Source organism: Channa argus, chromosome 1 (assembly GCF_033026475.1).
Source record: "Channa argus isolate prfri chromosome 1, Channa argus male v1.0, whole genome shotgun sequence".
NCBI lineage: Eukaryota > Metazoa > Chordata > Actinopteri > Anabantiformes > Channidae > Channa > Channa argus.
The window spans coordinates 12,368,955-12,395,994 of NC_090197.1; the positions used below are offsets into that span (position 1 = coordinate 12,368,955).

Consider the following 27,040-nt stretch of genomic DNA (forward strand, 5'->3'; position numbering starts at 1 on the left):
AATGAGCCCACATGACAACAGGCTGCACACACCCGACATGCGCAGACGGCGACACTTCAAAGGAGTCACGATCTGGACCTGTTTGGCTTCAGCAATGACAGCAGCATTAGAGTGTTTATTTAAAAATCCGAGGGCACTAATTTCTTTGTCTCTCCCTGAAAAAGCGAATGCCTTCATTTTTTTATTAATGTTACATCTCATCGGTTTGTCTCTTAACGTTTTCACGGCCATCATCAACTAATTTGTGCCTTCCGCCCTCCACCCCTGATATAAGTCTGTAATGCAGGTGTAGCAAAGCCTCGGTTCGCCAGGTTTTAATCGGGGCTAAATGGGTGACGGATGCGTGATTTCTGTCATTTTCAGAATGGATGGCATTTGTAATCCAGTGTAACCAACAACGACATCTGGCGACGGGATGCAAACACAAATGATGGCAGTCTGGGTGTTGATGTGGCTGCTGTGGCTTTATGACTTTGCAAAATTTACAGTATCTAAAAATTTGGATCTATTTTCGTGCTTTAAAGTGGCAGAATTATACTAAAAGTCCTTATATCCTACAGCAATGTTAAAATACTATTTATTTGAAAATGTCTGATATAGTCAAATGTTCTGCAGACCTGCCAATTTCATGGTCATACTGATTATATTATTGTAATATCATTACTGTAATGGCATAGCCTAAAACACATGGTTGTAAATGGTACAGTGCGGCTGATTTTTAAAAAAGTAAACTGTTGGGTAGTTCGACATCTAACCAGCCAAAAGCACTGGATATACAAACTTTTCTAGGTCCTAAAAGCCTTATGTCGTTAAAACAAATACAAATCTGTTAGTACAGTACTTCTAATCTGTATCAGTGGAGATTTCTCTGCACCAGTAGATTGTTCCCCTGTGTAAAATAAAAAAATGAAAAAAAGATTTATCACAAAGTTAAATACTAAAATGGCTGGTAAAGAAGAGGGTTTTTAAAAAGTGGTAATGTTAAAAGTGTTTGGATTAAAATGCTTCTAGATTAAATACAAAAATCGTTGCATAAAATGAAATACTCGAGACAATGTGCATAGTTACGTTCCACCACTAGCTTTAACAAAATGGCTGAACCTTTTTTTACAGCAATAAACAAAAGCCAAACTATTGGCAATGCTTATTGTGCATGTTTCTCTTATGATCATTTTCACATAAAGAGATGAATTCATTGTTCCTGTATGAGTTGAGAAAATGTAAAACAAAATCATGATAAAATAAGATAAATAACTCTTCACACCACAGAAGGAAGCAGACAACACAGTTATTTTATCATATGAAGATACTTTATTTTACAAAACATGTATTTATATTTTGAACATATGTACATATAACTACAGTGTAAGAAGTCTGGTATTGTTGAAAGTGGTGTGTGGTAACTGTAGTGGGAAATAAAGAAAAATATAATGTTTACAGAGTATTTAATAATGCTGGCTGTACTTACTCATATGGCCCTCTCTGTGCAACCTTCCCGCTCTCCTCGGACTCCACTCAAACACAGGACTAAACACAGCCAGGGAAAAAGAGAGAAACAATTTCAACATTTCATTTTCTCCCAGCCTCTATTGATTGTTTTGATTTCCTGCTGGTGGCACTCAGTTTCTGGTGTATTAAACTGGAGGCTTACCCAGCTGCTGCAGTGCACAGGCTTCATGACAGACCTGAAGAGCCATCAGTGGAAGGATTCAAAGAGGAGTGTCACCACAGCAACACTTCCCCACTTCCATCAGTACACATATGGGAAAGGTTGCCATCACATCAGACACATCAAAGTGAGGCTCTGGATCCCTGAGGATGAAAACAGGGGGCAGGAGGGAGGGAGGAGGGAATGTCACAGGAAATAGGTTAAATGTCAAGGGAGTGAAGATCTGTGCAGGTATAACACTGATGAACATCAAAAATGTTATTATGACGCACCTAAGCACTTTTTGCACAATAACCGACTTCAGCAAGCTCCTTGACTAATATGACTAAAGTAACAATAAACAAATCGTTCAGTTTTTATGCGGCTGCTCGTCGTTTATGCAGCCTAAAAAAGTGAAAGGGCTCCTAGAAAGATCTACTGACATCTGGCGATGGCTGGCTCACCTGAGCTGACTGCACTGTGCAAAAGAGCGTTTACTGTCTGTCAGCGTCACTTATTTATCTGCGAACATCTCGGAAAATAATGTGAATTTCTTAAAAGGCTTAAAAAAGCTTAAATGCAACAAATTACGTCTTTATTTTCTCTTATCATTATTTCATTTAACACCTTATTTTTTTTCCTGCAGAGTTCCATGACCAACGCGAGCAAAACTTTTCCGTATAAATCAATGCTCGATTCCCTAAACGAAGCCTGCACTGATTTAATTTAACCGAGCGGATTAAGCAGAAGCTGATCGGGACCGACATGTTTAAGAGATATCAAATCTTTAATGGGAACATAACCAATCCATACATCTCGTTAAATGGCCCTAACCCCACGTAAAGTTTGGGAGAATAAATTGTACAGTCAAGATTTACTTAGCAAAGGTGGGTTAATTAATTTAGTCATTCCCAGATCAATTTCTTTCTAGAGCATGAACCAATTACGTTTTTTTTAATCTAACAAAGTAGTAAACGATTTTAAGTCTAATTAACTACACCTTAATTTCTTGCTAATTAATTAATCAAGTAGGATTTAAATGCTTCCTTAATAACTGCCTAATCAATATCACTGATTGTCTTGGAAACTTGTTCTCACACTGAGGCTCTTTGTGGAATCAGCTTTTCTTTAAAATTAAAGAGGGGATATTTCTGTATTTGGAAAGTCCTCTACTGTGCCATAAGGGGGAAAAAAACACCTAATTTCCAAATGGCAAACAATTTGAAAATTTTGAAATGTGTCTGCCAGAGACCCAGCAATGAAATCGGTTAAGTGGATGTGGGGAAGTTACTCAGTTACTGAGGCAGAAAAGCCTTAAGCAGTGTCCATAAAGCTGTTGCACTTTTAGCTATTTGTTGGCAAAAATGTGCTACATTTTAATAAGGTAAACTAGAATAAGGACGGTTTTTACTTAGTTTAAAAATGACAAACAACAGTAACCTGTTGTATTTTCAATTAGGACAGAAGAAGTTTCTGCCACAAATCCTATTCCAGTCCAATTATAAACCTACAGTCCTCTGTAAGGTTGTACTATTAAAAACAACAATAACAATGCAATACAGAGAAAAAGTTACTACAGTAATAGTACTTTCCTGCTATGACTTGCCCTGCACTGGAGTGCACGAAATAACAGACACAGTTCCCTTTGGGTCTGAGAAAACCCATAAAAACCTTTGGGATCTTATGAAATTAAACAAAGACGCTTTAAGCTGACAGGAATTGCCATGCAGCTTTCTGCAACCTCAGTGTGGACATTTCTTCATTAAGTTGATTATTTACGTAAGTATAGTTTCAATTCTTAAGTATATAAAAAAAATACAAGTGCACAACTTAGGTTTTCACTAAGTTGAAAACCTTCAAACTTCACAAATTTTCAACTTGCTTTCTGGCTTTAGTTTCTATGGCTTTTTAAATGTACATTAATGCTTTTAAACGTCCCTCTGACGTCCCTATATTAAAATTGCTCTCTGCTTCTAGCTCAAAAAACCTCCAGACAACATCACACAGAGGAGTTTTTCCATCACTTGATGTAATCTGGAGAAGCTCTGGAAAAGCAGGTTGACCACAATAACAACCTCAATAGAAGAGCAACCAGATGACATAATCTGAACTGAAGGTTCCTCCAAGTGATGAAACCTTTCGACATTTTTGATTAAATTTTTCGGCAGAAATTACAGAGATATATTCTAATATAGGCAAGTCAGAGGACTGTTTAATGGCATTCAATTACATGCACTACCAAAACTAGATCCAAAAGAAGCAAGTTGAATGTCAGTAATGACGTCCTTTGAATAGCTGCATGTTGTTTGCAGTAACAGCAAGTGCGTACAGTGAATATTACAATAACACTGTATACACTGCATTTACTAGTTACTATTTAAAGCCAATAAATCGACAAGGGTTAAAGGTCCTAGGTCCATTTTTTTTTTTTACAATGTTTGGTTTTGCTCTTTTTATTATTTTATATGGTAACAGGAAACTATTTTAGACCTAAAAGCAAACTGATGCTTTGACTAAATTCTTTAGCATTATTTAAATAAAACGTTAATGTTAATAAAGAAAATAGCAGTTATAGAAAATTCTATAATGAAAACCGAATTCATGTTATGTATACATGTTGAGTTGTCATTTAGGGCAGTGGTGACAGGATCAAAGGAAAGAAAAGAAACAACACAATTTTTCAAACTCAGATTTTTATTAGTCAGTACAAGTAAAACGAAACTGAAGGCGAGAATCGTGATTCCTTCCAAAAATGCACTTCTTCTCCGTTCGTGGTGGAGGCTGAAAAAAATAACTCACACCTCTCTCTCTCTACTAGACTAGACTTGTGTCGCTCTCCTTCAAGGAACTTTACGAGACGTAAAGCTAACGCCGAAGGGATCTTACGCACTTGTAGAGAAAGCAATGCTTCATAAATATAATATTCGTTGTTCGAACAATGAAAATTAAGTTTCCAAAATATGCTAATGTGTATTGTAAAAGGAACAAAAATTCTGTAATATATACTCTGTTCTGTTTTATACCCGAAATTTAACTTGATGTTTTACCAAAACCTACTGGGATACTGCTGAAATGAAAGAGAAGCAGTCATCACTAAAAACCTAAACAGCAGAAACATTGCACCAACTACTGTCTTTTCTTACTCTCAGCACAAATAACTATCTATGGATTCAACTTGGAAAATAATGGCCTGGGACTAGTTGACTTGTAGCTAATGGCATGCACACACTCATACCATGCACATTCTGACCTATGTCCAAGTGGTATTCCTTATTTAATGCAATGCTTCATACTGGAGCAAACACCACAAAAAGTGAATTATATATATATCCACCTCTTTTTCCTTTTATCTTCTGTCTTCACTCTCCAGCTGTGCAGCCCTCTCAGAGCCTCCATTTGCTTTTTCACCTCAGAGTTGTCTCTTGTTGTCCTCAACCTTGTAAACATCCTTTATTCATCAGCATTTTCTTTTTTCTGCTTGGACCTCCTGAATTGATTCTTCTTCAGTATAACTTTTGATGGCCATCTCAGTATCTGCTCTTTTCTCCACCCACATTTTTAGCTTTTCAGAGGCTTCATGTGGTAAGGTGTGGACTTCGGCACAATGCGTAAGTTCTGCCCCTGCTTTTGTGATATGATCACAGTGATTTGGAGGGTGCAAAGCTACATGTCCATTCAGTACCGTGGGGGTAGAAAGGGTCTTTTAGGAAGAAACATGGGACCAACATTTCCCCCTCCCCTCGGACCTGGACGTTTGCCTCTTAACCTGGGATCTGAGCCATGAAAACGAGGAAAGGGAACACGCGGCGGACCCCTGGGGTGTGGGTGTTGTGCTAAGTGGGGAGGTCGATGAGGCAGCCGAAGTCCAGGATGACGGATTTCCAGATGAGGAGGTGGTGGTGGTCTCCTTGGAGTGTAGTGAGGAGGAGGGGGGCTGTGATGCTTATAGAGGTTGGTATAGTAATGGTCCTCTGAGGGTGATAGTGGGGGAGTGAGGCGCCCTCGACCTCTGGGGTTTTGGTGTTGAGGGCTGCCTGGCCTATAGTATTGGTCATCTGGGTGGTAGTAAGGGTCGTCTGGAAAGAAAAGGGCATCTCGATGGGGGAGCTCATCATGGTAATGCTCATGATCCTCCTGGTAATGCAGGTCTTCTGGGTGAGGGTGTAAATCCTCAAAATGATGGGGTCGTGGTTGGTCGATTTCATACAGTGGATCTTCTACATGAAACATGGACTTGTGTTGATGATCATGCACAACCATTCCACTGATGACACTGTCAACTCTGGACCCAGACATTTCCCCTGCATTTGCACAAGGAATTGGCTGCTGCTCTGGGGGAATCATCATACTGCCTGTTGCAGCTGGAGAGGCCTCAAAGCCACGAGGGGGGGGAGGTACATTTGGGACAGGAGGGAGATTGGTTTTGAAGAAATCAGAGGAGGAGGCGAGCACCTGCTGAGAGGCCAAATGTTGAGATTCCTGAGTTTGCTCTGTTTGGTATTGATAAAGTCCTGATGTCTGGTTATCTCCAGCTCCTCCAGCGGCTGTCATATTATAGCCTCTGGGCTGCTGAGAGCTGCCCTTTGGGTAAGTGTCATTATACCAGTGCCTTTCACTCATAGCCGGAAAGCCTTCAAATGTCAGTGTGACACTGGCATTGCCTGGGGCTCTTTCTCCAGGCACTGGCCCTCCTTTTTGTGCAGATATCTGCTGGTAATGTGCGACAGGTGGAGTAATTCCATGCTCTGACATCTCCTGTTTCCTATAAGGGTGAGGCTGGTAGGCTTGCCCATTCTGAGCAACACCTGCCTGCAAGTGAGCTTGTTGTGGGGGATTGTTGGCTTTCTGCTGAGTGCTACCCTGGTGTGCAATTGCAGCTGTGTGAACAGTTTCTACAATAGATCTCTGATTTGTGTTGGAATTTAATGGGACCACAACAGGTTTGTCCATAATCTCATCCTGAGTTGGGGTGCCTCCACCCTCATCTCGAACTGGTGTCCCATCCTGGGTGTCTGTGCCAGTTACTGGACTAAAGCTATCCACACCCACCACTGGATTCGTAGAAGAGCCCAAATCAAATGCACTGAAAGCAGGGTTCCCCTGCAAGAAGCTGTGGATTTTTGACTCTAAACTTGAAGAAGACAAGGGTGGTTCTGTCTCTGTAGTCAAATCCATGTCTCTATGGAGAGCCTGGACCAAGGCAGAGGCTGGGTTGGAAGTCTGAAGGGAAGCTTGGGAGCTTGTGCTCTGCTTTAAAGTTGAGCTGTGTGAAGAAGGCACAGGTACATAGGAGAGAGACAGGCTCTGAGAGGGTACTGCTGACGCAGGCGTGGATGTGGATGAGGGAGAGGGAGGAATCTTGCCTGTACTGGAGGAGTCTGGAGAGACATTTGCAGCTGGGCTGCTGAGAAGAGATGTAATGCCTATGTAAAGAAAGGAAAATTATAAAAATGTATTTAAGCAAGATTAGTACTTGACACATGAAATAATTATAGTTCTTCTGTTTGTTTTCAAACTAAGCAGGTAAGTCCTCACTCTCACCCTCAAGACTGCCTTGGCCCTGGACTTTAGAAAGAGCACTAAGGAGCTCTGCAGGACTCATGTCCACCTTGGATAGAAGGTTTGCCAGTGAACTGGCATCCTGGGAAACTGCAGAGGCAGCAGACATGGTCCTCACAGAGCAGCCGGCAGCAGCAACTGCAGGAGGACTCTCCACTAAGGAAGACACAGTGACCCTTAGTTTGATTTTATGTCACACTCTTCTAATGCAATGAGTGTGCAAATAGCAAAAAAAAACCTCAGATTTGGTGGCATGGTCCGAACACACCAATTAAAAATGTGCACAAACCATGTTTTAAGTCAAGGAAATATTTTATTGTGGGATGACATGAGTAAATTCACACTTCTATTCTATGTTGCAGAGATATTAAGGTTCTCATTGCACATATTCTCAGTTAGTTCTTTAGTAGCAAACGTCAAGACAAACCATCCAATTGTGAATGCTAAGATGTTGCTACAGCTTTTTAGTTGTTTTATTCGCTTTGGATAAAAGCGCTATATAAGCAACCATTTATTATGAAAGAGTTGAACAGAGGCATGAGTGTAAGATTAAGATACAGAAAACATTAAAAATTAAAGCTTCCCAACCAGCCAGCATCACTCACCTGTGTTCTTCATGACTGAGCTCAAACTGTTGAGGATGGAACCAATTTTACTCAGGTCAACACTTTCCAAAGCTGCTGAAGGAGTGGCTACAGGGGCTGTGACCGGTTGGAGGGGCTGCTCAGTTTCCGCTGATGGCTCTTTAGTAGAAGGGAAAGGAGCAGACACGTCTAGTTCTTTGTTGGTACTTTCAATCTGCTCCTCAACTGAGAAGAAATATACGAAAGTGACAGTACTATGAAAAAGCTTGGCTAAAAGTGTATAGGTGCAGGACGAAATGATGGCAAGATAATTACCGTTATTTTAGATTTGTTTTTAGGACATACAATTTTGTCGAATTTGTAGAGTGCAAATGGCTTCCAGGTTGGGATGGGGTTAGACTGAATTTTCCAGAATTTGAATCCCATTCCAGATCTGCCTACTGAATTCTTTTAAATCCCTTATCAAAACATTTCAGGTAGTGTCTGAGGGATGATAATATCTGTTGGTTGGAAGAAAAAAGCAATTCCACATATTTTTCCCTTTGCTGCGAGGGAGAACGGTGTTTGCTCTTTGGGAGGCTGTGATGCAACAGTAACAATGGAAGCTAATGTAAAAACTTTGAATTTATGATTTAGTGAATATCAATTAAATACAACAGTGGTTTGTATGCATAACGCAGTTAATGTTACCTGAAGACGAACTCTCTGTTACACTGGCAGAGAAGATGTGCTGAGGTAAGGCACTCATTCTCAAGTTATCAAAAATGTCACATGGTCTTATGTTTATATGAACAGTAGGTACGTTTTTACACAAAGGACCTGTGCTCCCTCTTTGACTTCCCACAAATATTCCATTTCAGTTGTTTCGTTCACTCCCATGAAGTGCAGTCACACTTCAGTGTACTCTAGTTGCTCCAACATGTTTACTGAGTGTCACTCAAATGTAAAAAAATATTTGATAAATTTGTCTCAGCAGAGTAGGGCTGGGCAATGAGAAAAAAAGTAGTTAGGATTCTTTATTTTTATTGGCTGATTGCTATTTATTCTTTACTTTAATATACTGACAAACCTTTGTGATTCAGTTTTTCAACTTTGACCTGAATCAAATTTAGATCGAGCTATTGTAACCCATCACTATTTTCAAGTAAGTAGAAGTCAGTCCATTAACTGTTGAATTAATAGAGCAGTACTTGCAAAAATACTTGCAATTTTACATAAGCTTGATGGATGTATTGTAAATAATGATGGTTACTAAAATGTTACTAAATAGCTATACATTCTGGATAATAAAACTTCTCCCAGAACTGAGTTTATGTTGCTGAATTCAGTGTGTTAACATTGAAATTACAAACCAGGAGATTACCGAATCTTTCTTATTGTTGCCACTATCAGCATCAAAAACACGAAGTAGCTAAAGGTGACCAATTGCAGTGTGGGTGTGTTTTACGACTTACCTATAATGCCACCACTGCCTATTTCTTCCTCAGAAAGCTCCATGTCTTCCACTTCACGATTGTCATTGTCACCTGGAGCCCCCATGTGTCTAGGGGAACCTCCTACTGAGGACAGAGGGCTCGGAGCCGGTGGTTCTGCCTCATCATCCATAGCAGATCCATCTAGATCTGGATTGGGATTGGCCAATTCCAGACCATGAAAAGGTGACTCTGAGCCTGTAGGTGATGGTGCATCTGCAGAGGGTGAGGGGATGGGCGACTCATCCAGGTCTGGCAAGGTGGTCTTTAGGGTGTCCAGCTTACGCTTTAAGTGGGACACCCGGTTAGCAAAAGTTTGGTAGGCCTTAACAGGAGGAGTAGGGGAGGTGTGAATAAATAAAAAGTAAAACCAAAATAAAACATGGTCTACCAACAGCTTTTAGAGACAACTTTCCATTCAAACTTGAAATGAGTAAGTGCCAAGGAGAAGAGTTTAGAGTGTGGCTGTACAGAATGTGTAAAAGACATATTACAGCCTGCTTTGAGTCTGCAAAACAGCATTTGAAAAGACACAGAGAAAGAGGAAGGCATTATCTGGTCAGGTGAAACAAATATTGAATCATTTGGGAAGAACCTAAAAAAATGTAACACTGTCAACAAAACATATTTGAGCAGTTAAAACCTACATTTTACTTAAGTTTTTCACAATAAACAAAAACCAAAGGTCCAACAAGTATGTGACTATTAATTCATGTGTCACTTACATTGGCAACAATCTTCACCTCCTTGTACTGCATTTCGTAGAAGATATCTGCGTTTTTGAGGGCCTGCATGAGAGCAGGTCCAGTTTTGCTTTGTTTATCAAGAAACTTGACAAACTCCTGTAGCTGTGCACTTCCTTCCTCAAAGTCCTTGGAGAACCTCTTTCCCCCAGCCTTATCTGTAGGAACCAATGCATGTGAGGATGTTGATAAAAGAAAGAGGCATGTACATCAAAAGCCTTGCTGATATTTAAGCCAAGAGTTAATGGTTTAATGCAGCAATAAAAGGTACCTTTGAGTTTCTTAAGGGCATCAGAACTGCACAGGTCAACCCTCATAGCTGCTAGCTGCTTTTCTCTTAGGTCCACCTCCTCCACAGACCTTATGTACTTGGACAGCTGGTCTATTAGTGCCTGAGGCTAAAGCAGAGAGAGCAGCAGGTCACAGCATCAGACTAACACAAGATTTGAGTGTTATAAAGGAGATGAAATTGTCAACCCAAGGAGAGTCAGAGTTTGTTTGCTTTATTTGTACAACCCCAATTCCAAAGAAGTTGGGCCGATGTGTTTAACCTAAATAAAAACAGAATGCAATGATTTGCCATTCTCATCAACCCATATTTTATTTACAATAGAACATAAACAACATATCAGATTTTGAAACTGAGTCATTTTTACCATTTTATGAAAAATATTAGCTCATTTTGAATTTGATGGCAGCAACGCATTTAAAAAAAAATTGGAACAGGGCGATGTTTACCATTGTACAGCTGCTCAACATTCCTGGGCCTTTGTTGTCTGATTTTTTGTTTTAAGATGCGCCAATTGTTTTCTATTGGTGAAAGGTCTGGACTGCAGGCAGGACAGTTCAACACCCAGACTCTTCTCCTGTAAAGCCATGCTGTTGTGATGGATGCAGTATGTGGTTTAGGCCTCCCCTGAAAAGAGACATTGTCTGGATGCGAGCATATGTTACTCTAAAACCTCAATGTACTTTTCAGTATTGATGGTGCCTTTCTAGATGTGTGACACTAATGCACCCTCACACAATCAGAGATGCAGGGTTTTGAACTGTTTGCTGGATGTTCCCTCTCCTTTTTAGTCCACAGGACAGAGCGTCCATGGTTTCCAAAAACAATTTCAAATTTTCTGACCATTTTGCCTCAGACCATTTTCAATGAGCTCTGGCCCAGAGAACACAGCAGCGTTTCTAGATCATGTTCACATATGGCTTCTTCTTTGCATGATACAGCTTTAACTTACATTTGTGGATTGAACAGTGAACTGTTTTCACAGACAGTGATTTCTGGAAGTCTTTCTGAGCCCATACAGGAATGTCCAGTAGTAAATCAATTTTAATGCAGTGCTGCCTGAGGACTAGAAGATCACATGCATCCAGTTTTGACCTTCAGCCTTGTCCCTTGCGCACTGGGATTCCTCCTTATTCTCTCAATCTTTCGTTGATATTACATACTGTAGATGGTGGGAATTTATGTTGAGAACCATTTTTCATGAACATGTTTTTGAAATTTTTAGAGGCAGTGTGTCAGATTGGTGAACCTATTTCCATCTTTACATTTGAGAGGCTTTACCTCTCTGAAATGATCATTTTATACCCAGTCATGTTGCCATCAAATGAGCTAATATTTACCATATCATGGAAAAATGTCTGAATTTCAACATCTGATATAGTGTATATTCTACTTTGAATAAAAATATGCGTTGATGTAATTTGCAAATCATTGTATATATGTATGTATGTTTTTATATATGTTTTACACAGCGTCCCAACTTCTTTAGAATTTGGGTTGCAAAATAACAAGTTTATTTGTGGTCTAGCTCCACAGAAGACTTACCACAAACTCAGCAACAATCTTGGATCGTAGTTCTGCCTCAACTGGAGCTTTAAGAATGTATGAAAAAAAAAATTAGACATGATATCAAGCATCAAAAAGTTATCACCCCCCTCAGATGTGCAACATTTAGAATTTGTATTGCAAAAACATTAAATAAAACAATGTTACATTAGAATCCATCGGTGCACAATGCTGTTGGTGTTAACTAACACTAATGTTAAGAAGGTGAGGAAGAAAAACTTACTTTTTTGCTCCACAGGTGTCACAGGAGGGGACTCCTCTTTGACTAACCTACTTCGAAGGTCAGAAATCAGTGTCCCTGAATACACACCCCTTTCCGCCCAGATGGAGAGGATCCTTTCCACTGATTTAATCACCTTGAGGTCACCATCATGGCTAGAAAAAAGAAAGTATATGGTGAATAAGAACAAGGGAAGTCTACAATATCTCTTGATATTAATGAATTGTTTTTGAAAGTAGCTTCTAAAAGAAGTGTTTACTGTGACCTCCCTTTGCACTTACAGTTCCCTCCAAATGTATTGAAACAGTGAGGCAATTTCCTTTATTTTTGCTCTAGACTGAAAATTCTGGGGTTTGACCTTTGACCTTTTTATCAAAAGATGCATATGGGACAACATTTTAGCTTTTATTTCCAGCTAGTTTTGAAATAGATTAAAGTGAATAAGACTTCTTATTTAGTTACATTTACATTTTGTCATTTAGCAGACGCTTTTATCCCAAACGACTTACGACTTACAAGTGAGGTACAAGGCAAGCAGAAATCGAAGTCAAGGAGAAAACATAAATCAAATATATCCTATCAGTCCTATACCTAGTCCTATCAGAAAAGTATTTACATTATATATATATATATATATATATATATATAAAAAACATTGATATATATATATATATATATATACACACACACACACACACACACACACAGGAAGGTGTGGATAAGTTTTGTTTTCAGCAGAAAAAATCCTTTGCTTGCAAAAACTGCATCAAGCCCGTGATGCATTGACATCACCAAACTTTTGCATTCTTTGTTATAATCCTTTTCTAGGCTTTCACCACAGCCTGTTGTTTGTTTTGGGGGCTTACTCCCTTCAGTCTCCTCTTTAGCAAGCATTTTAGCAAGTAAAATGCATACTCTATAGGGCTCAAATCTGGAGACTGACTTGGCCAGTCTAAAATGTTCCACTTCTTGCCCCTGATTAACTCCTTTGTTGTTTTGGCTGTATGTTTTGGGTCATTATCCTGCTGCATGATGGAAGATCTCCCAATCATTTTGGCTGCATTTTTCTTTAAATTTGCAGACAAAATGTTTCTGTAGACTTCTGATTTCAATTTGCTGCTGCCATCATGTATTCATCAATGAAGATTGATGAGCCTATCCCAGAAGAAGCCACGTAAGCCCCATCCATGAAATTACCTCAACTCTGTTTCACAGATGTGCTTGGATGTTTGGAATCATCAGCAGATCCTTTTTTTTTCTCCATCTCTATACTTTTTGGCAAATTCCACCCCAGCCTTAATATTCTTCTGTTTAAGGAGTGGTTTCCATCTTCTGGTTTTGCCTGTGTACTTTTTCTCACAAAGTCTTCTGCAAACAATAGACTGTGATACTTTCTTAATCTTTTCTAGGAATAATTAGGGCTAGGTATTATGGCCAAAAAAAAAAAAATTGCATATTGCTCATTATGAAAACAATCAATCAAGAATTACCAATATGCATTCAATTCAAATGTAAAGCTCTGCAATGTGGCTAAACATGTAAAGTTGCTCTACCACTTTGTCCTTGCATTTTGCATAAAGCAGGGGCAGCGCTGTTTGTGATATGTTTCTGTCCTAGAACTTTTGACCAGAGTCAACCACTTACATTAACTTTTAAGAGCTTGTCTTTTATGATTTCTTTATGATCATCTTAAACTATAAAATATGAAACAACAATAACGTGTCCCTGCTTCTTTTTGAGATGTTATATCAGGTGCTAAGTGAAGAGGCAAAAGGAGCAACTGCTGCTGGGTTTTAAATTGATGTTACAAGTTTGTTGTTTGGCTGCTGGTCCTGCAGCTAGGGAGAGTGGGCTGATTATACCTAGATGGTAAGATCACCTGTTTAATAGAGGAAAAGTAGTAGCTTCATTTTCATAGTCCTTGTCTTCTTCTCTCTCCCCTTCTGAGTGTTCTTTTCTCCTACAGTATATTTGTGAATAGCATTCTTGGATTTTGCCTGTTGTATGTTTTTGTAATCTGTACTCTATCCAGGCCTTCTTGGTGGAGAGGAGATTTTGTAGCTCAGACTGTATTTACCAGGGGCTTGAACTCCTGGATTATATTCCCTATATATGTTTGTAATCAATAATTTCTAGTGTCTGACAAATGCTTAATGTAAATGTAAGTAAGGTTTAGTACTTGATTACAGACAAGCTAGTATGTTCTGAACTTGTGTTGTGTCCACGCAAAGTACATACCCATCCTGAAAGAGACTCCTCTTATTTTGCACTTCCTGAGGTTTGTTCTAATTATTCACAAAAACTACTCATCCTTTACATCATTGTAAGATTTTTCTTTTTATCAGAATTGTCATCAAGATGGTTTTATCATTCAGCCCTAGATATAACTCCTCCATTAAAAAAAACTTCCCTACATTCAACTTACTTGACCAGTGAAAATGCATCTGGAAGCACTTCAGTGAACGCTGTACGATAGACGATGGCATTTTTCCTTTTACAGTTCTGAATGACATCATTGGCAAGGTAAAACAGGTTCAGCCTGTGTGCAGCATCAGCTGAGGAGAGAAAGATAGTAATGTCAATTGATGGAGTAGCAGATGGTATGCTGTAGGAGAAATTAAATCCAAAATTAAATTAATTTCCAGACATTAGTAATGAGGTCACAATGTATTGATCGTTTATTGTGAAAAAATAATAGATTAATTTTTACATTTTATGAAGTAACCAATCAACTACTGACCAACTGTTGACCTGCAGCCAAACAGAAAAACATACTAACATACTGGAATGATAATACATGACAAGGGTAAGATATAATTGATAAATGTTTATGATCACTGAATAAATGACAACAATTAAGACCTACTCACTCAGATACATTATGGCATAAGAATAAGCATTGATGATTTAATAAAACTGTAACTGAACTCTCCATGAATAAACTTGTTTCAGTAGTGATCCAAAGAGACTAAAAGGCCAAGGAAGAGAGAGCCGTGCAAGACAGAACGTAATCAGTGCCTTAATGACAATTTACCAACATCCCAGTAACTAACACAGTTTATGAGAGGGAATGAAAGCCCCCCTTTCAAAAACATACACACACAAACACCAAATGTTTTCATACCCAAAATCTGACAAAAAACCAAAACCAATACATTCATTTATACTTTTCTGACTAAGAATGACCTTTCCATCAAAATCATCTATTTAATTCACCAAAACAAGCCAAGTTCCCAATTGCATGTTGCGAAACTAAGGACAATCAACTTTAAGATGTTACACACATACTTTCATTATCGGTAATAAGATATAATGAACAGAGGTACAAATGCAAAATATCTCAAATAATTGAGCCAATTTAGGTAATTAATGCAATGCAAAACAATTCAATTCAACTTTATTTATATATCGCCAATTCACAACAAAGTCATCTCAAGGCTAATTTCAAGACTAAAAACAACTGGAAAGATATCTACTCCACGGTGTAAAGTCAACATTTTTATCTGGGTATAGACCATAATTAGAAAGTAATTATAACATAAATATCATAGCTTCAAAAGCAAGTTGTTTCAAATTACAGTAAAATAACAGCTATAAACTTAAACTCAAAGACAAATCATTATAAACAAAGCTTCAATTGATTTGATGTAATCCTGCAGGTCAAGAAAAGTTACTTTTCTTCGTTAAAGCACAAATTAACTTCCTTTTGCTACAACAGGACAGACATTAGCCAAAACACAATTACTAAAAACCAATGTGTGAAGCTGATTATGCTGATTAGATTCTGATCTATGCCGAAACTTATTTTAGACTATTTTCTATCAGCCTCCAATGTAAATAACACAATCTACTATGTGATCAAACATCTGAGTTTGACAATTTTCTCTACAAAGTCTACCTACTTATTATGGACCTACCAGTCCATAATAAAATATCTTACTAGACATGGTAGAATAGGACAGAAACAGCACAAAAGATGCACCTTATCAAAGTTGCATGCATACATACTACATATATAAATATAGATTATATGAACTGTAATGTATACATTGTTCCCTCACATAGTGGAAAATTGTTAACAACAAATGCTTAGTGCTGGCCTAAAAATAATACATATTTTTTCAAAGCATTTATTGCTTGAATATTAATACAGCCTCTGTTTTGGCCTTGTTCAGAATTCTTTAACAACGATGCCTCCAGCACCAGGTCCCTTAAATATCGCAGATAATGAACCTTACTACAACTAATAAAAGTAAGCTTACAGGTCACTTACTTTTAGATCTTGTAGTAAACAAAAGCTCATGCAGTACATTTTAGTAAAGAATTACTCAAAATCTAGAAAAAAAGGAAGGCAACTTTAAACAAAATGAGAGTACATAGAAACTGTGGACTTAAAATTACAACCTGTTCTTTATTAACTCAGCAGAAAAATAGGTGTCAGTTTACAATCCCTGTTGGCATTAACCATTTCTTTTCCTCACACTAACAGTCATACAATGCTAAAGTTACAGAAATCTCCAAACAGAAGCAGAAACAACACATAATATTGCTTCAAGACCTTAGCTCCACACAGGCAGTTCGTTTAAATGTTGTATTTTCCTGCTGTAAAAAGATGTATTCTTGTAATCTTTTGGGCAATGTTCTTAACTTATTGAAAAAAACAAAACAAAAAAACAAATATAACTTCCGGTAACTGCTTTAACTGTATAAAACCCAGTCCCTTCCTTTACATTTTGCAATATTAAAAATGAACCATTTAGTTTAGATCTAATTTACACTATGTTCTGCTAGAAAGGAAGCATCAAACTGGAGGTAAGTTATTTTTATTGACAAATAAACCAAGTAATGTAAGAAATACAAAAAAAAAAAAACAACACCCTATCAGAACACCTGTTTAACTGCTTGTTAATGCAAATTATCATCTCATCACACTGCAGCAATTCACTGCATTTAGGTATACAGATCATCTGCTAAAGTTCAAACATAACATCAGAATGGGGAAGAAAGGTGATTTTAAAGAACATGGCATGGATGTTAGTTCCAGACGAGTTGCTCTGAATATTTCAGAAACAGGTGATCTACTAGGACATAAACACACAAGCATCACTAGGGTCTACGGAGAATGGTCTAAAAAATTTAATAAAAAAATCCAGCAATAAAAAAAATCAAGCAAGTAGCGGTTTTCTGAGTAAAAATGCCCTGTTGATGCCAGAGGTGAGAGAGGAATGCCTAGACTGGTTGTAGGTGAAAGACAGGCAACAATAACTGCAGAACTCTCGTACAACCAAATTATGCAGAAGAGCATCTCTGCATGCACAGAATTTGAACCCTTAAGCAGATGGGATGAAAATTAAGATCACACCTGAAGAGTCTCAATTTGTGGCAAAATTCTGATGGCAGTGTCAGAATATGGTGTAAACAACATGAAAGCATGGATCCGTCCTGCTATGTATCAACTGTTCAGGAAGTAGTTGGGGATATTCTTTAAGCACACATTGGACCCCTTAGTACTATTTGATCATTATATCTATGCTGCAGGCTTCCTATTGTTTCTGACCATGTTCATCCCTTTGTGACCACAGTGTACACACTTCTGATTTTTATTTCAGGTAGGATAACATGCCATGTCACAGAGCTAAATTCTCAAACTGGTTTCTTGAACATGACTTTACTCAAATAGCCCCCACAGTCCCGCATATCTCAATGGAATGAGTAATTCACATCATGGATGTCTTTTTTCCCTGTGCCTAAACATCCAGCTAATGGGGATGTACTCCACACTACAGGCTTTAAAATGTAGTTATACTGTACAGGTGGCAAAGGTAAAGGATGGGGTGAAAAAAATCAATGTATCACTTGTACTTGAAAAATCTCAACAAATGTTAACAGAAGGTTACACCCCCGGCTAAATTTCAGACAATAACATTAAAGTAGCTCCACTAGTTGTTCTAAAATGTATGACAAATATTTTACAATGCTTTCTTAAATCATTTTTGCTGCCTTGTTTAAAGCATCTAAACCATGTGTGCACATATATCATCTCACTGTTCTTAATACATAATCCTCAGTATGTGTTTTTTTATGTATACTAACCACCTGTAAGACATACAGCCACACACACACAAAGAGTACATAAATCAGCAACTAGAAATCAAACCTAATTCTCTTTAAATACTAGTAAATAATTAATGATTTCAGCAATCCACAGACCACTAAGTGATCTATTTACACTGCTAGGATGTAAGGATTCATTTTATTAATTTAACATCAATGTCAAAATCAACCTTTACACTTTACAGTGTACAGCTCCAATGTTTGCTTATCCCCAAGTTTCCTACAAGTTACCATTAAGTACAGTGGTAACAACATGTTAAAGAGGGCAGGTCAGTCAATCAGTAATAACTATTTTAAAAATCTGCATTTGCGCAGAATCTAAGCAAAACTAATAACACCATTAGGACAGGATTAACAATATATATAACAATCCAGGACACACTGATCAAAATTTCCAACTACATATGCTAAAATTGCTAAATAACATAACTTTACATCAGTAGTTAGCAACACACTGCCCAAATGACACATTTCCTTTTTTTCCCCACACTTTGGTCGCCGTATAAAAATTTTAACAGTTTTTGCTTGCTGACTTTTTTTTTTTTTTGGTCCATACATGCCTTTTAATGTTTTATTATAAATTAGCTTTTAATGAAAGGCATAGAGAGCAAAATCCAGTCCCTACTTAATAACAAATGTCATCTGTGTTTATTTGATAAGCAGTTTCACTTTGTCTCAACAACATCGCTACTTCTCCAATGACAGTACAGCATTGTTTGGAACTTCCTCGACCATCAGAAGCGCACGTTTTAAACTCCGCGCTTCCCCGGTGCCACAATCAATGACAATTATGTGGATTAGTATTGTTTATCTTATTTATAAGAACTACTATTCCATAGTAAATAAGCCACTGAGAAACAATGAATGTGCCTTTTAACAATAAGTGTACCTAGTTGTAAGAAGTAAGCGTTTCTTACATTTCTTCAAGCACTTCATCCAGTGTCGCACAATCAGACTGTGGTACTTCTTGTTCTCGATGCACCACGCTGACAGCCCTTGAATTGAATCCATCGTGTTTGTAACATGCTGAAACTTCCTTTCTAGAGTAGCCTCCAGAGAGCCGCCAGACGCGGCTACTGCTCCCGCTGCCATATCCGTAGAAACTCGGTCTGCACTTTACCATCCCACACCAACGGACGTTAGCCGGGGCTAGCACTTAGCTTAGCACTTAGCCGAACATGCAAGCTTTAAGTAGCACAGACGTCACTGCATTGAGCAGACGCTCAGCTGCCATTAGTAATGTTACGGAGCTTTAAATGCGTGATATGCTGTTTCAGTAACTTTCTACTTCCAGAAACTGTCTGCAACGACCTCTTCTAACACAAATAACTGTGTATATCGTATTCATTTGATGGTTGGACTTAGCGCCTTACGACATCCTGAAGGTCTGTTTACTCGTTGCTGGTGAAGCCGTGAAGGACACTTCCGCAAACAAGACATGACTATGGCGCCATCCAGCGCCGCGGAAGACGATGTTTGTCTGCGCCACCTACTTGAAGAACACGAACTGCAATATAGACTCAATGGCCAACCGAATGCTTTGGCCCACTCGTGCATTTACAATAGGGTGGTCAAAACATTAGAACCACCTACTCTTATAATGCACTTCAGTACAACTCCACTAACCACTTCGGCCTCATAAATAAACAGAGTAGAATTTTCACATTTCAGACAGTTTCAACCTAAAAACTGGGAAATTCTAACATTGTGGAAGTAGAATTCGTGGTAGGGGTTGCATTAGATTGTACAGGTTTACGTAATAAAGTGGCCAGTGAGCGTAAATATGAATACATATGTGTTACTGCACTTTAATAATAAAAAAGAACATAAATATATACAATATCTAGAAACTTTACATAGTACGATAGGCTACCAACATTTTGTTAATACTGATGAATTATTGTGGAGCCAATTTTCATATTACATTCTGTTGGTTATCTGATCTGTAATAGTGTAATAACCCTCTGTCAAATAAATGTAGTAGAGATATTGTTTTGTTTCTGACTTATAGCACAGAAAAAATACAGTACAAAATAATGGAGATTAAGTACCAAGTTTTTCATAAGATTTATTCAGAATAAAATGAAAGGACAAAAAAAATAAATTCTTTCACACAATCCTCTCATCATTTTGCAACAGGTTAATTTGAGTTCCATAGCATAGACTTCATTAAACAATGGTTGCTGGTCTGTGTGCTGGACTTCATTTAACCTTTACAATGTTAACACTTTGTAAAGAAATATTTCAATTTAAATGTTAAAGCTGGCAGGACAAAGCAAGAAACAAAAAAAAACAAAAAACATGTAGTCATTTGAACATTGTTTAATATATAAAATATTTTCATTTATCAATCAGTTACAGATGACAATTTCAATTTAAGAAAAAAAAACAGCTGCATTGTTCAGTGTTCTCCTATTTCACAAATGTTTCAGAAATGTGTAACTCAGCACAACAAGCCATGTTCTATGCTACCCTAAATATACCAAAGCAACCCTACATTGTTCTCCACTTTGCGATTATAATTTCCATTTCAAATAAGGTAATCCCAGCCAATGCAAATTACTAATAGCAAAGGCCGAGGAAGTTCTACAACATTTGGTTGGACATTTGGTTTGCAATAAAATATTTGATGAGATGACAATTTATCACATTTATATATAAGTAAGGCTGATGGGTGACAAACAACCAGAAATAAGGAAACATTCAGCCTGAATGATATCCCATACCCAAGCACTTCAGAGTTCAGTAATGGAAGTTGGTTGGTTTATCAAATCTCAAACATATGATTCCTTGGTATGTAATCCACAGTGAAGCACTTTAAGTAGTACAAAAAGCAAGTCAGTAAGACAAAATGTTTTAAAATGGGTCACAGAAGTTGTTCTTGGCCCTCACAATGAAACATTGCATCTGGAGCATTTTGTGTGAACAAAGAGCCAATTAAGTCTTTGAGTCAGCTACCACAGTGGTTGTCTCCAGAAGTATGTACTAATCCTCCCAAACATTACTTTTAAAAATCCCAATAATATTACACATTTTGTGATGTTGTCAGATATGTACCAATGTCATCCAAAGTGCAGGTGCATTAATTCTAACTCACACAGGGTCAAATATATCAACCCTGTTTACTCTTCTATAGCAAACCACTACAATGTATAATACGATTTTACATTTCCAAGTCTTTCTATCCAAAACCATTTCCATCACTGGCTACCTCCTAAGCATTTCCATTTCCCCACCCAACTGTAATTGATCAGTCAGGTAGTGGTATTTTGTGATGTTACCATAAATGAAACTACATCTATTCTTAGTTACACAGAAACAAAGATATCCCATGTGTTAAGTAAACAAATTGACAGTAACTTTAAATTAAGGAGCATAGGATATGATAATGCAAAATGGTTTTGTTTTGGCACATTTTGGCAGCAGCCACATGTCTCTCCTACATGTTGCAATCAGTAAAGCAGGAAACAATAATTTAATGTTCATGGTTGAAATGTTTTTTGTAACTGTACCAGGGCTACAACTAATAATTATCCATCCACCCACCCATTATCTGTAACCACTTATCCTGTTTAGGGTTGCAGGGGGCTGTACCCTCTCCCAGCTGTCATTGGGAGAGATGTTGGGTACACCCTAGATAGGTCACCAGCCTATCTCAGGGCCAAGACAGAGAGATATACACAGACAGACTATCATTCACACTCATATTCACACCTAGGGACAATTTCATGTCCCAAATAACCTAACATGCATGTCTTTGGACTGTGGGAGGAAACCAGAGTACCCACAGGACAGCCACACAAGCACGGAGGGGAACATGTTAACTCCACACAGAAAGGCTGCAGCCAGCCAGGGATTTGAGCCAGGGACCTTCTAGCTGCGAGGCAACAGCGCTAACCACTCTACTAGCATGATGCTTTCACTGTATTTAATTTTCTTGATTTTTCATGTAATTGTTTAGCCTATTAAAACACTGAAATATACACATAATAAAACATAAAAGTTTTTGAAACACAAGGTAAAACCAAAGTCAGGTTTCATATGTGACAATGTAAGCAAAATATCGTCATATGCAAAAGCCATTTTAGGGCTTTTTTGCTTCAAAAAATATTTTATAGAAAATAGATAAGATTACATGTTTAGAGTAAAAATTCTGTGTTTCCTCACTTCCATGAAAACAATTTAACTGCTATTTCTCTTTTTTAACAATGGCATAAAATCCATAATAGTGTCACCATTTTGTTCAATTAATTTAAAAAAATACAAGATGGAGCACTGACTGCTTTAATGTATTGCATGTAAAGTATTGTCATCATATTTTAACTTTGTGAAAGTCAACACATACGAACAAATGTGAAACTTTTACAAGAAAAATACACAATTCCTGGCAATATAGTGCAATAACTCTTGTGTAATCAGGAACAACTCTCATGGGTTTAGATGTCCTTCTTATGGCAGACCGGAACCATTCCCGATCACCCGAGGAGTGAGGAGGCGTGAAATAAGGTAATGAGAAGCAGATTTTACATCTCTCCTCCTCCTCTGGTTTTACATGCCTTGCAGCCATTACACACTGGCTCCTTGCCTAAATTTATGCTTATGTAATGAAACCCGCCCCTCTGCCTTCGCTCTGGCTGGCATGCTGCAGCACCTGCATGTGGTAGCAAGGTCAATTCAGGCCAGCTAGGGTGAGTCAGCTGTAGTCATGGTGTCACTTGAGGACACGGAGCTATCCTGTGTAGCAGGGCTGTCGCAAGGGGAGGGGGGGGAAATCTGAGGCTGCTTCTGATTCTCATTGTCTCCCTCACTGTACAGTCTGCTTAAAGTGCCAGTGCTGTCTGTAAACTCATGTCCAGCTGTACAGCTGTTCCCAGTTGCTTCAAGTATTTCTTCCTTTGGAACTTTCCGTCTTTTAGTTGACCCAGGTAAACATGTGGAAACAGCGACAAGAGACATTGAAGCATGGCAGCTCCCATGTTTTCTATGTTGATGGTGCTTACACTTTGTTGGGACTTTGCCAGCGAGTTCAGGGTGTTCAGACCAGCTCAGTTTTCTCTTCTGGAATAGGAAAGGAAACTAAAAATAAACACCATAACAAACCAAGGTCTTGAAGAAAAACTACAGGTCATCACAACTTGAGCTACACTGAGGTCAGGAAAAAAAAACATATTATAATGAATAAATCTAAATTTTCTTGTAAACATAATACTGACTGCTATCAAAGACAATACCCTCAAGCCTCCTATTTCTCAGAATCTTTACTATAATATTGTATATGCTTTCCCATTTAAACTTTTATTATTGTACTTCCATTTTGTAATGCTATTTAACATATTTAAAAATAAAAATACTATTTTGTGTCATTATTTTGACAACTGTGGGTCCGAGTTTCAATAATTTAAACGCGTCAAGGACCTCTCAAATGGTACAAATGTAAAATGTATGTCTGAAGCTCACCTTAACTGGCATGTGGAGCTGATTTTTGTGCCAGCTTTGTGAAAGCCTGGGAGTGGTGGTCTTGTTTAGTGTTTTTAGTGTTGACTGAAAAGCCACCTGAGGGAACCATATTTTGAGCATCATCTCTATCTGCAGCAGATTTTGGAGGTATTTCTCTCTGCAGAAAAAAACAGAAGAGTTGAGGAACAAGCATTAGTGATAATGCTGAGAATGGATGATAAAACCAATAACCCTATTTTCATTACTGTCATAATATTTGGGCTTGGAACTTATTAAGGTCTTACCCCATTTCAGGTTTTTGTAGAATTCCAAGAATCCTCTGTAACCTATCCATGGCAACACTTTGCTGGAAACTGGTTAAACCTGCCACAAAATGTAAAGCAGAATCCAAATGTCAAGGCAATTACACAATTATGTATGTAATTACACATTTAAGGCTTCGGGCACTGAAACATGGGAAGATATAATAATACTGTTTAATACTGCTCCACATACCTTTGTCAAATCGCCCTGTTTTTAGTCCATGTAGAAGCTCAAGCAAAGGATGGATAAACCTGTGCAAATCTGCACACTAAGTAAATCAGGAGAAAGACAACATTTACTACTACAGCTGAGACAAATACAAAAAGCAAGATGTAGGAATTTGCTTAGGGCTGCTTACTTTTTGAGCAAAGGCCAAGTCCCCTGGTGTTGCAGATGAGCCTAATGTGGCAGCTCCAGGAGAAGAGGCTGAGTTTGGATACTTAGCTTCACAGGGACAGTCTTTAGACTGGTCATTCTTAGACCTCAAGTGATGGTCATCACATTGACCTGGGAAGTTGAGGTAATTTCCAGACAATGTGATTCTCTCATCAGCTAAGAGGGACTTGGTTCTTTCATTGCCCCCCTCTCCTTCTGAGAGGAAGTCTCCTTCATCCTCAGTCTGCTCACTCTCACTGACGAGAAAGCTTGTGGTGGAGGGTAGCAAACCACAAGATGGCCATGCGGAAGAACTGCCTAATGAATTCATCTGTGGAGACACGTCGAAATGTATGAAACAACGGAATTAGGAAAAATATTACACAAATCATGTCCAAACATGTCCAAAAAGATTTGTACAACTTGTGGAACTGATCAAATCAAAGATACATATATTGTACATTTTCACAGTGTCTTCCAATTGAGCAAATCAACGCATTTATATTAAATAGTTCATCCCCAAGGCCAAATCTCTTTATAACACCAGATAGTGATTTCACAAAAGGTCACAAAACGTCATGTGTTGCTATGAGCACTCTTGTTGTTGTGCAGTTGTGACAAAACAAGCTTCCTCTGTGGGGATTAGTAAAGCTATCTATCATTTTAGTGTTGTTGCTTTTCAACTGTAGTGCAGTGCAACACTGAACCAGAGTTTATTGGTTTAATTATCTTGTACCATGTGTTATTTGTTGCATCCAACTACAGACTGTAGATTCAACAGGGCAGTAAAACAACATGCATACTTTGTCTTATATAGGATGAACACAGTTTCTTTCTGTCTTTTATTATAGTAGGTGCTGACTGTTGTCTCTCCCCTTTATTTTGAGAAGAGTCGCTTATGAGGTGTTGGTGTTAATTGTTTGTTAGTTTACCAGAGTGTGGATGTGGGTAACTGTGATGTATGGATCTATGGAGCCTTATACGTGCAGCAAAGGAGACTAAACACATCATGCACATACGGTGTATGGGACTACACCTATTAGTTGAATACGCAAGTCAAAGTATTGGCCAACGAAAATGTCTCCACTTGAAGACCTCTTAGAATCGTTCTCAAGTAAGGGTACTAAGGACCTTATCTACATTTTTCTTCCAAGTAAATGTATTTATAAAGTACTTCACAAAAAACAACAACAATGTATTTTTAAAAACTGATTCTGGCAAGGATGGCAAAACATAGACAATTATTAATTAAAAAAAAAAATCGGAGCAGACTTGAAAAATATGTTACGCGGTGGCACGTGAATAAAACATAATAATACATCAGCATTTATTATTTTTAATAAATATTATTATTAAAAAACATAATATTTTTATATTAAAACCGGCAGATGGTATTAATTAAAAAACAGTACATTTTCTACTGTGTGTTTCTGTGTGTGACTATCAAAAGACAAAAGATTTTATTAATCATTTTAACATGCAATAATGCTGTTATTTGGGTAATACAGATTAAAATCAGTTGCCGCAACTGTAATTGGTTCATCTAAAAGCAAAAAAGCCCGGTCAAATTTTAACTAGTTAACCTAACTTCTCCTCCTTGTTATGGTCCGATCCTTCAGTGATGGCTGAAGTCGACAAGCGTCAGAAAATGACCTTAATGCGATTAATAAATGTATAGATAGTTTGTATACACGCTTACTCTGTTTACTGTAATTAGCCTAGAAACGGTCAACATCCTTTCAAACTGAAAATTGCAGGAAGACAGCGCTCTTACCTTCTATTGGGAACAGACTTGGGTTCGAAAAAAACGCTCAAGCAAAAGAAGCAACGCCGGAGTTGTCACGTTAAGGTTGGTTGTTTTTTTTTAGAAGCTGAATTTCACGTCGTAGAGATGTACGATCAGCTAAGCAACCGACCACCTCCGAGGACTCTGTGTGTTGATTACGCCCGTCGTCGAGTCCCTATGTCCCTCCCTCTTCCTTCTATATAGGCTCGTGTTTCGTTTACTTTGTCACGGCTCCAACCTGCACAGAGAGTACTCACAGAGCGCAAAGGACGTGACACGTGCCGAACAGGTACCGAGCCGCGGTTGGCTGAAGAGAGACTCCGTCGCCTCCCGTTGGTCCGGGGGTTCGACCAATCGACAGCGCTCTCAGCGCTGATTGGCCGCCATATGCGTGTCCCTCCACGCATTTAACGGTAGCACGTGTAGGTGGTGTGGCCGGACAACGAGAAGGGAAGCACGCGGCGGGTTACATCTGTTTAAAATGTTGGTGTGCAAATTAGGTAACGTGTGGCCTTGTTTATTAGACTTGCGGCAGCAACAAAACACCTCCAATGAAAATAACAGAGTAATTACAAATTAGGTGTAGGTATTTGTTTTCTACACCCTATATTATTCTCTCTGTTTCTCTAAAAATACCTAATGATGGAGAGGTCACACATCTCATACAGAAACAACATATTTAGGTTTGTCATAACGATCGAAGCTGTTGTCTCAAAATCGCCCACATTCATCCGTGCAAGGTGAAAAGGTCCCACCTGTAATTTATCTTCCTTGGGGCAAAGGTTTATTGTTGGGCCCCTTATTGTCCCCTTCTATAGCCTACATCACAGTTTCCATTACATTGCTGTAACCCTGCTGTAATCTATGCTTACATTTTTATTTACGTTTTTATAAAATGGCTGAAAATTTGTGTTTGGGTACACA

General features: G+C 38.2%; 2 protein-coding genes across 5 annotated transcripts; both read right to left on the reverse strand.

Moving 5' to 3' along the window:
* Positions 1-1,362: 1,362 nt before the first annotated feature.
* rprd2a (regulation of nuclear pre-mRNA domain containing 2a) lies at positions 1,363-19,607 on the reverse strand. 3 transcript variants are annotated; one of them, XR_010913874.1, is made up of 12 exons: positions 19,113-19,607; positions 14,507-14,636; positions 12,085-12,236; positions 11,841-11,887; positions 10,278-10,404; positions 9,989-10,164; positions 9,246-9,588; positions 7,813-8,016; positions 7,190-7,363; positions 4,983-7,071; positions 1,652-1,812; positions 1,363-1,527 (listed from the first exon to the last, which is right to left on the reverse strand). XR_010913874.1 is itself a non-coding variant. In XM_067497793.1 (10 exons), the coding sequence occupies exons 1-10, from the start codon at positions 19,285-19,287 to the stop codon at positions 5,324-5,326; spliced, it is 3,276 nt and encodes a 1,091-aa protein (XP_067353894.1). In that variant the 5' UTR covers positions 19,288-19,607; the 3' UTR covers positions 4,296-5,323. The 3 variants fall into 3 exon arrangements, 2 of the variants coding, with proteins under 2 accessions (XP_067353894.1, XP_067353907.1); XM_067497793.1 differs by lacking the exons at positions 1,363-1,527; positions 1,652-1,812 and having other exon boundaries at positions 4,296-7,071; XM_067497806.1 differs by lacking the exons at positions 1,363-1,527; positions 1,652-1,812 and having other exon boundaries at positions 4,297-7,071; positions 7,813-7,950.
* Positions 19,608-20,502: 895 nt separating this feature from the next.
* On the reverse strand, positions 20,503-26,339 carry ciarta (circadian associated repressor of transcription a). 2 transcript variants are annotated; one of them, XM_067497819.1, is made up of 6 exons: positions 26,105-26,339; positions 24,314-24,661; positions 24,148-24,223; positions 23,937-24,015; positions 23,653-23,809; positions 20,503-23,271 (listed from the first exon to the last, which is right to left on the reverse strand). In XM_067497819.1, exons 2-6 carry the CDS (start codon positions 24,659-24,661, stop codon positions 22,879-22,881), a joined length of 1,053 nt encoding a protein of 350 aa, XP_067353920.1. In that variant the 5' UTR covers positions 26,105-26,339; the 3' UTR covers positions 20,503-22,878. The 2 variants fall into 2 exon arrangements, with proteins under 2 accessions (XP_067353920.1, XP_067353930.1); XM_067497829.1 differs by having other exon boundaries at positions 20,503-23,253; positions 26,105-26,335.
* Between the last annotated feature and the right edge of the window lie 701 nt (positions 26,340-27,040).

Coding starts and splice junctions, on each gene's coding strand:
- rprd2a (XM_067497793.1), bottom strand. CDS start 19,287: ATGGCAGCGGGAGCAGTAGCCGCGTCTGGCGGCTCTCTGGAGGCTACT. Junction 12,237..14,506: donor GATGCATTTTCACTGGTCAA/GTAAGTTGAATG, acceptor TCTTTTTTCTAG/CCATGATGGTGACCTCAAGG. Junction 11,888..12,084: donor GACACCTGTGGAGCAAAAAA/GTAAGTTTTTCT, acceptor ACATTCTTAAAG/CTCCAGTTGAGGCAGAACTA.
- ciarta (XM_067497819.1), bottom strand. CDS start 24,661: ATGAATTCATTAGGCAGTTCTTCCGCATGGCCATCTTGTGGTTTGCTA. Junction 23,810..23,936: donor CTACAAAAACCTGAAATGGG/GTAAGACCTTAA, acceptor TTTTTTCTGCAG/AGAGAAATACCTCCAAAATC. Junction 23,272..23,652: donor AGCTCCACATGCCAGTTAAG/GTGAGCTTCAGA, acceptor GTTTATTTTTAG/TTTCCTTTCCTATTCCAGAA.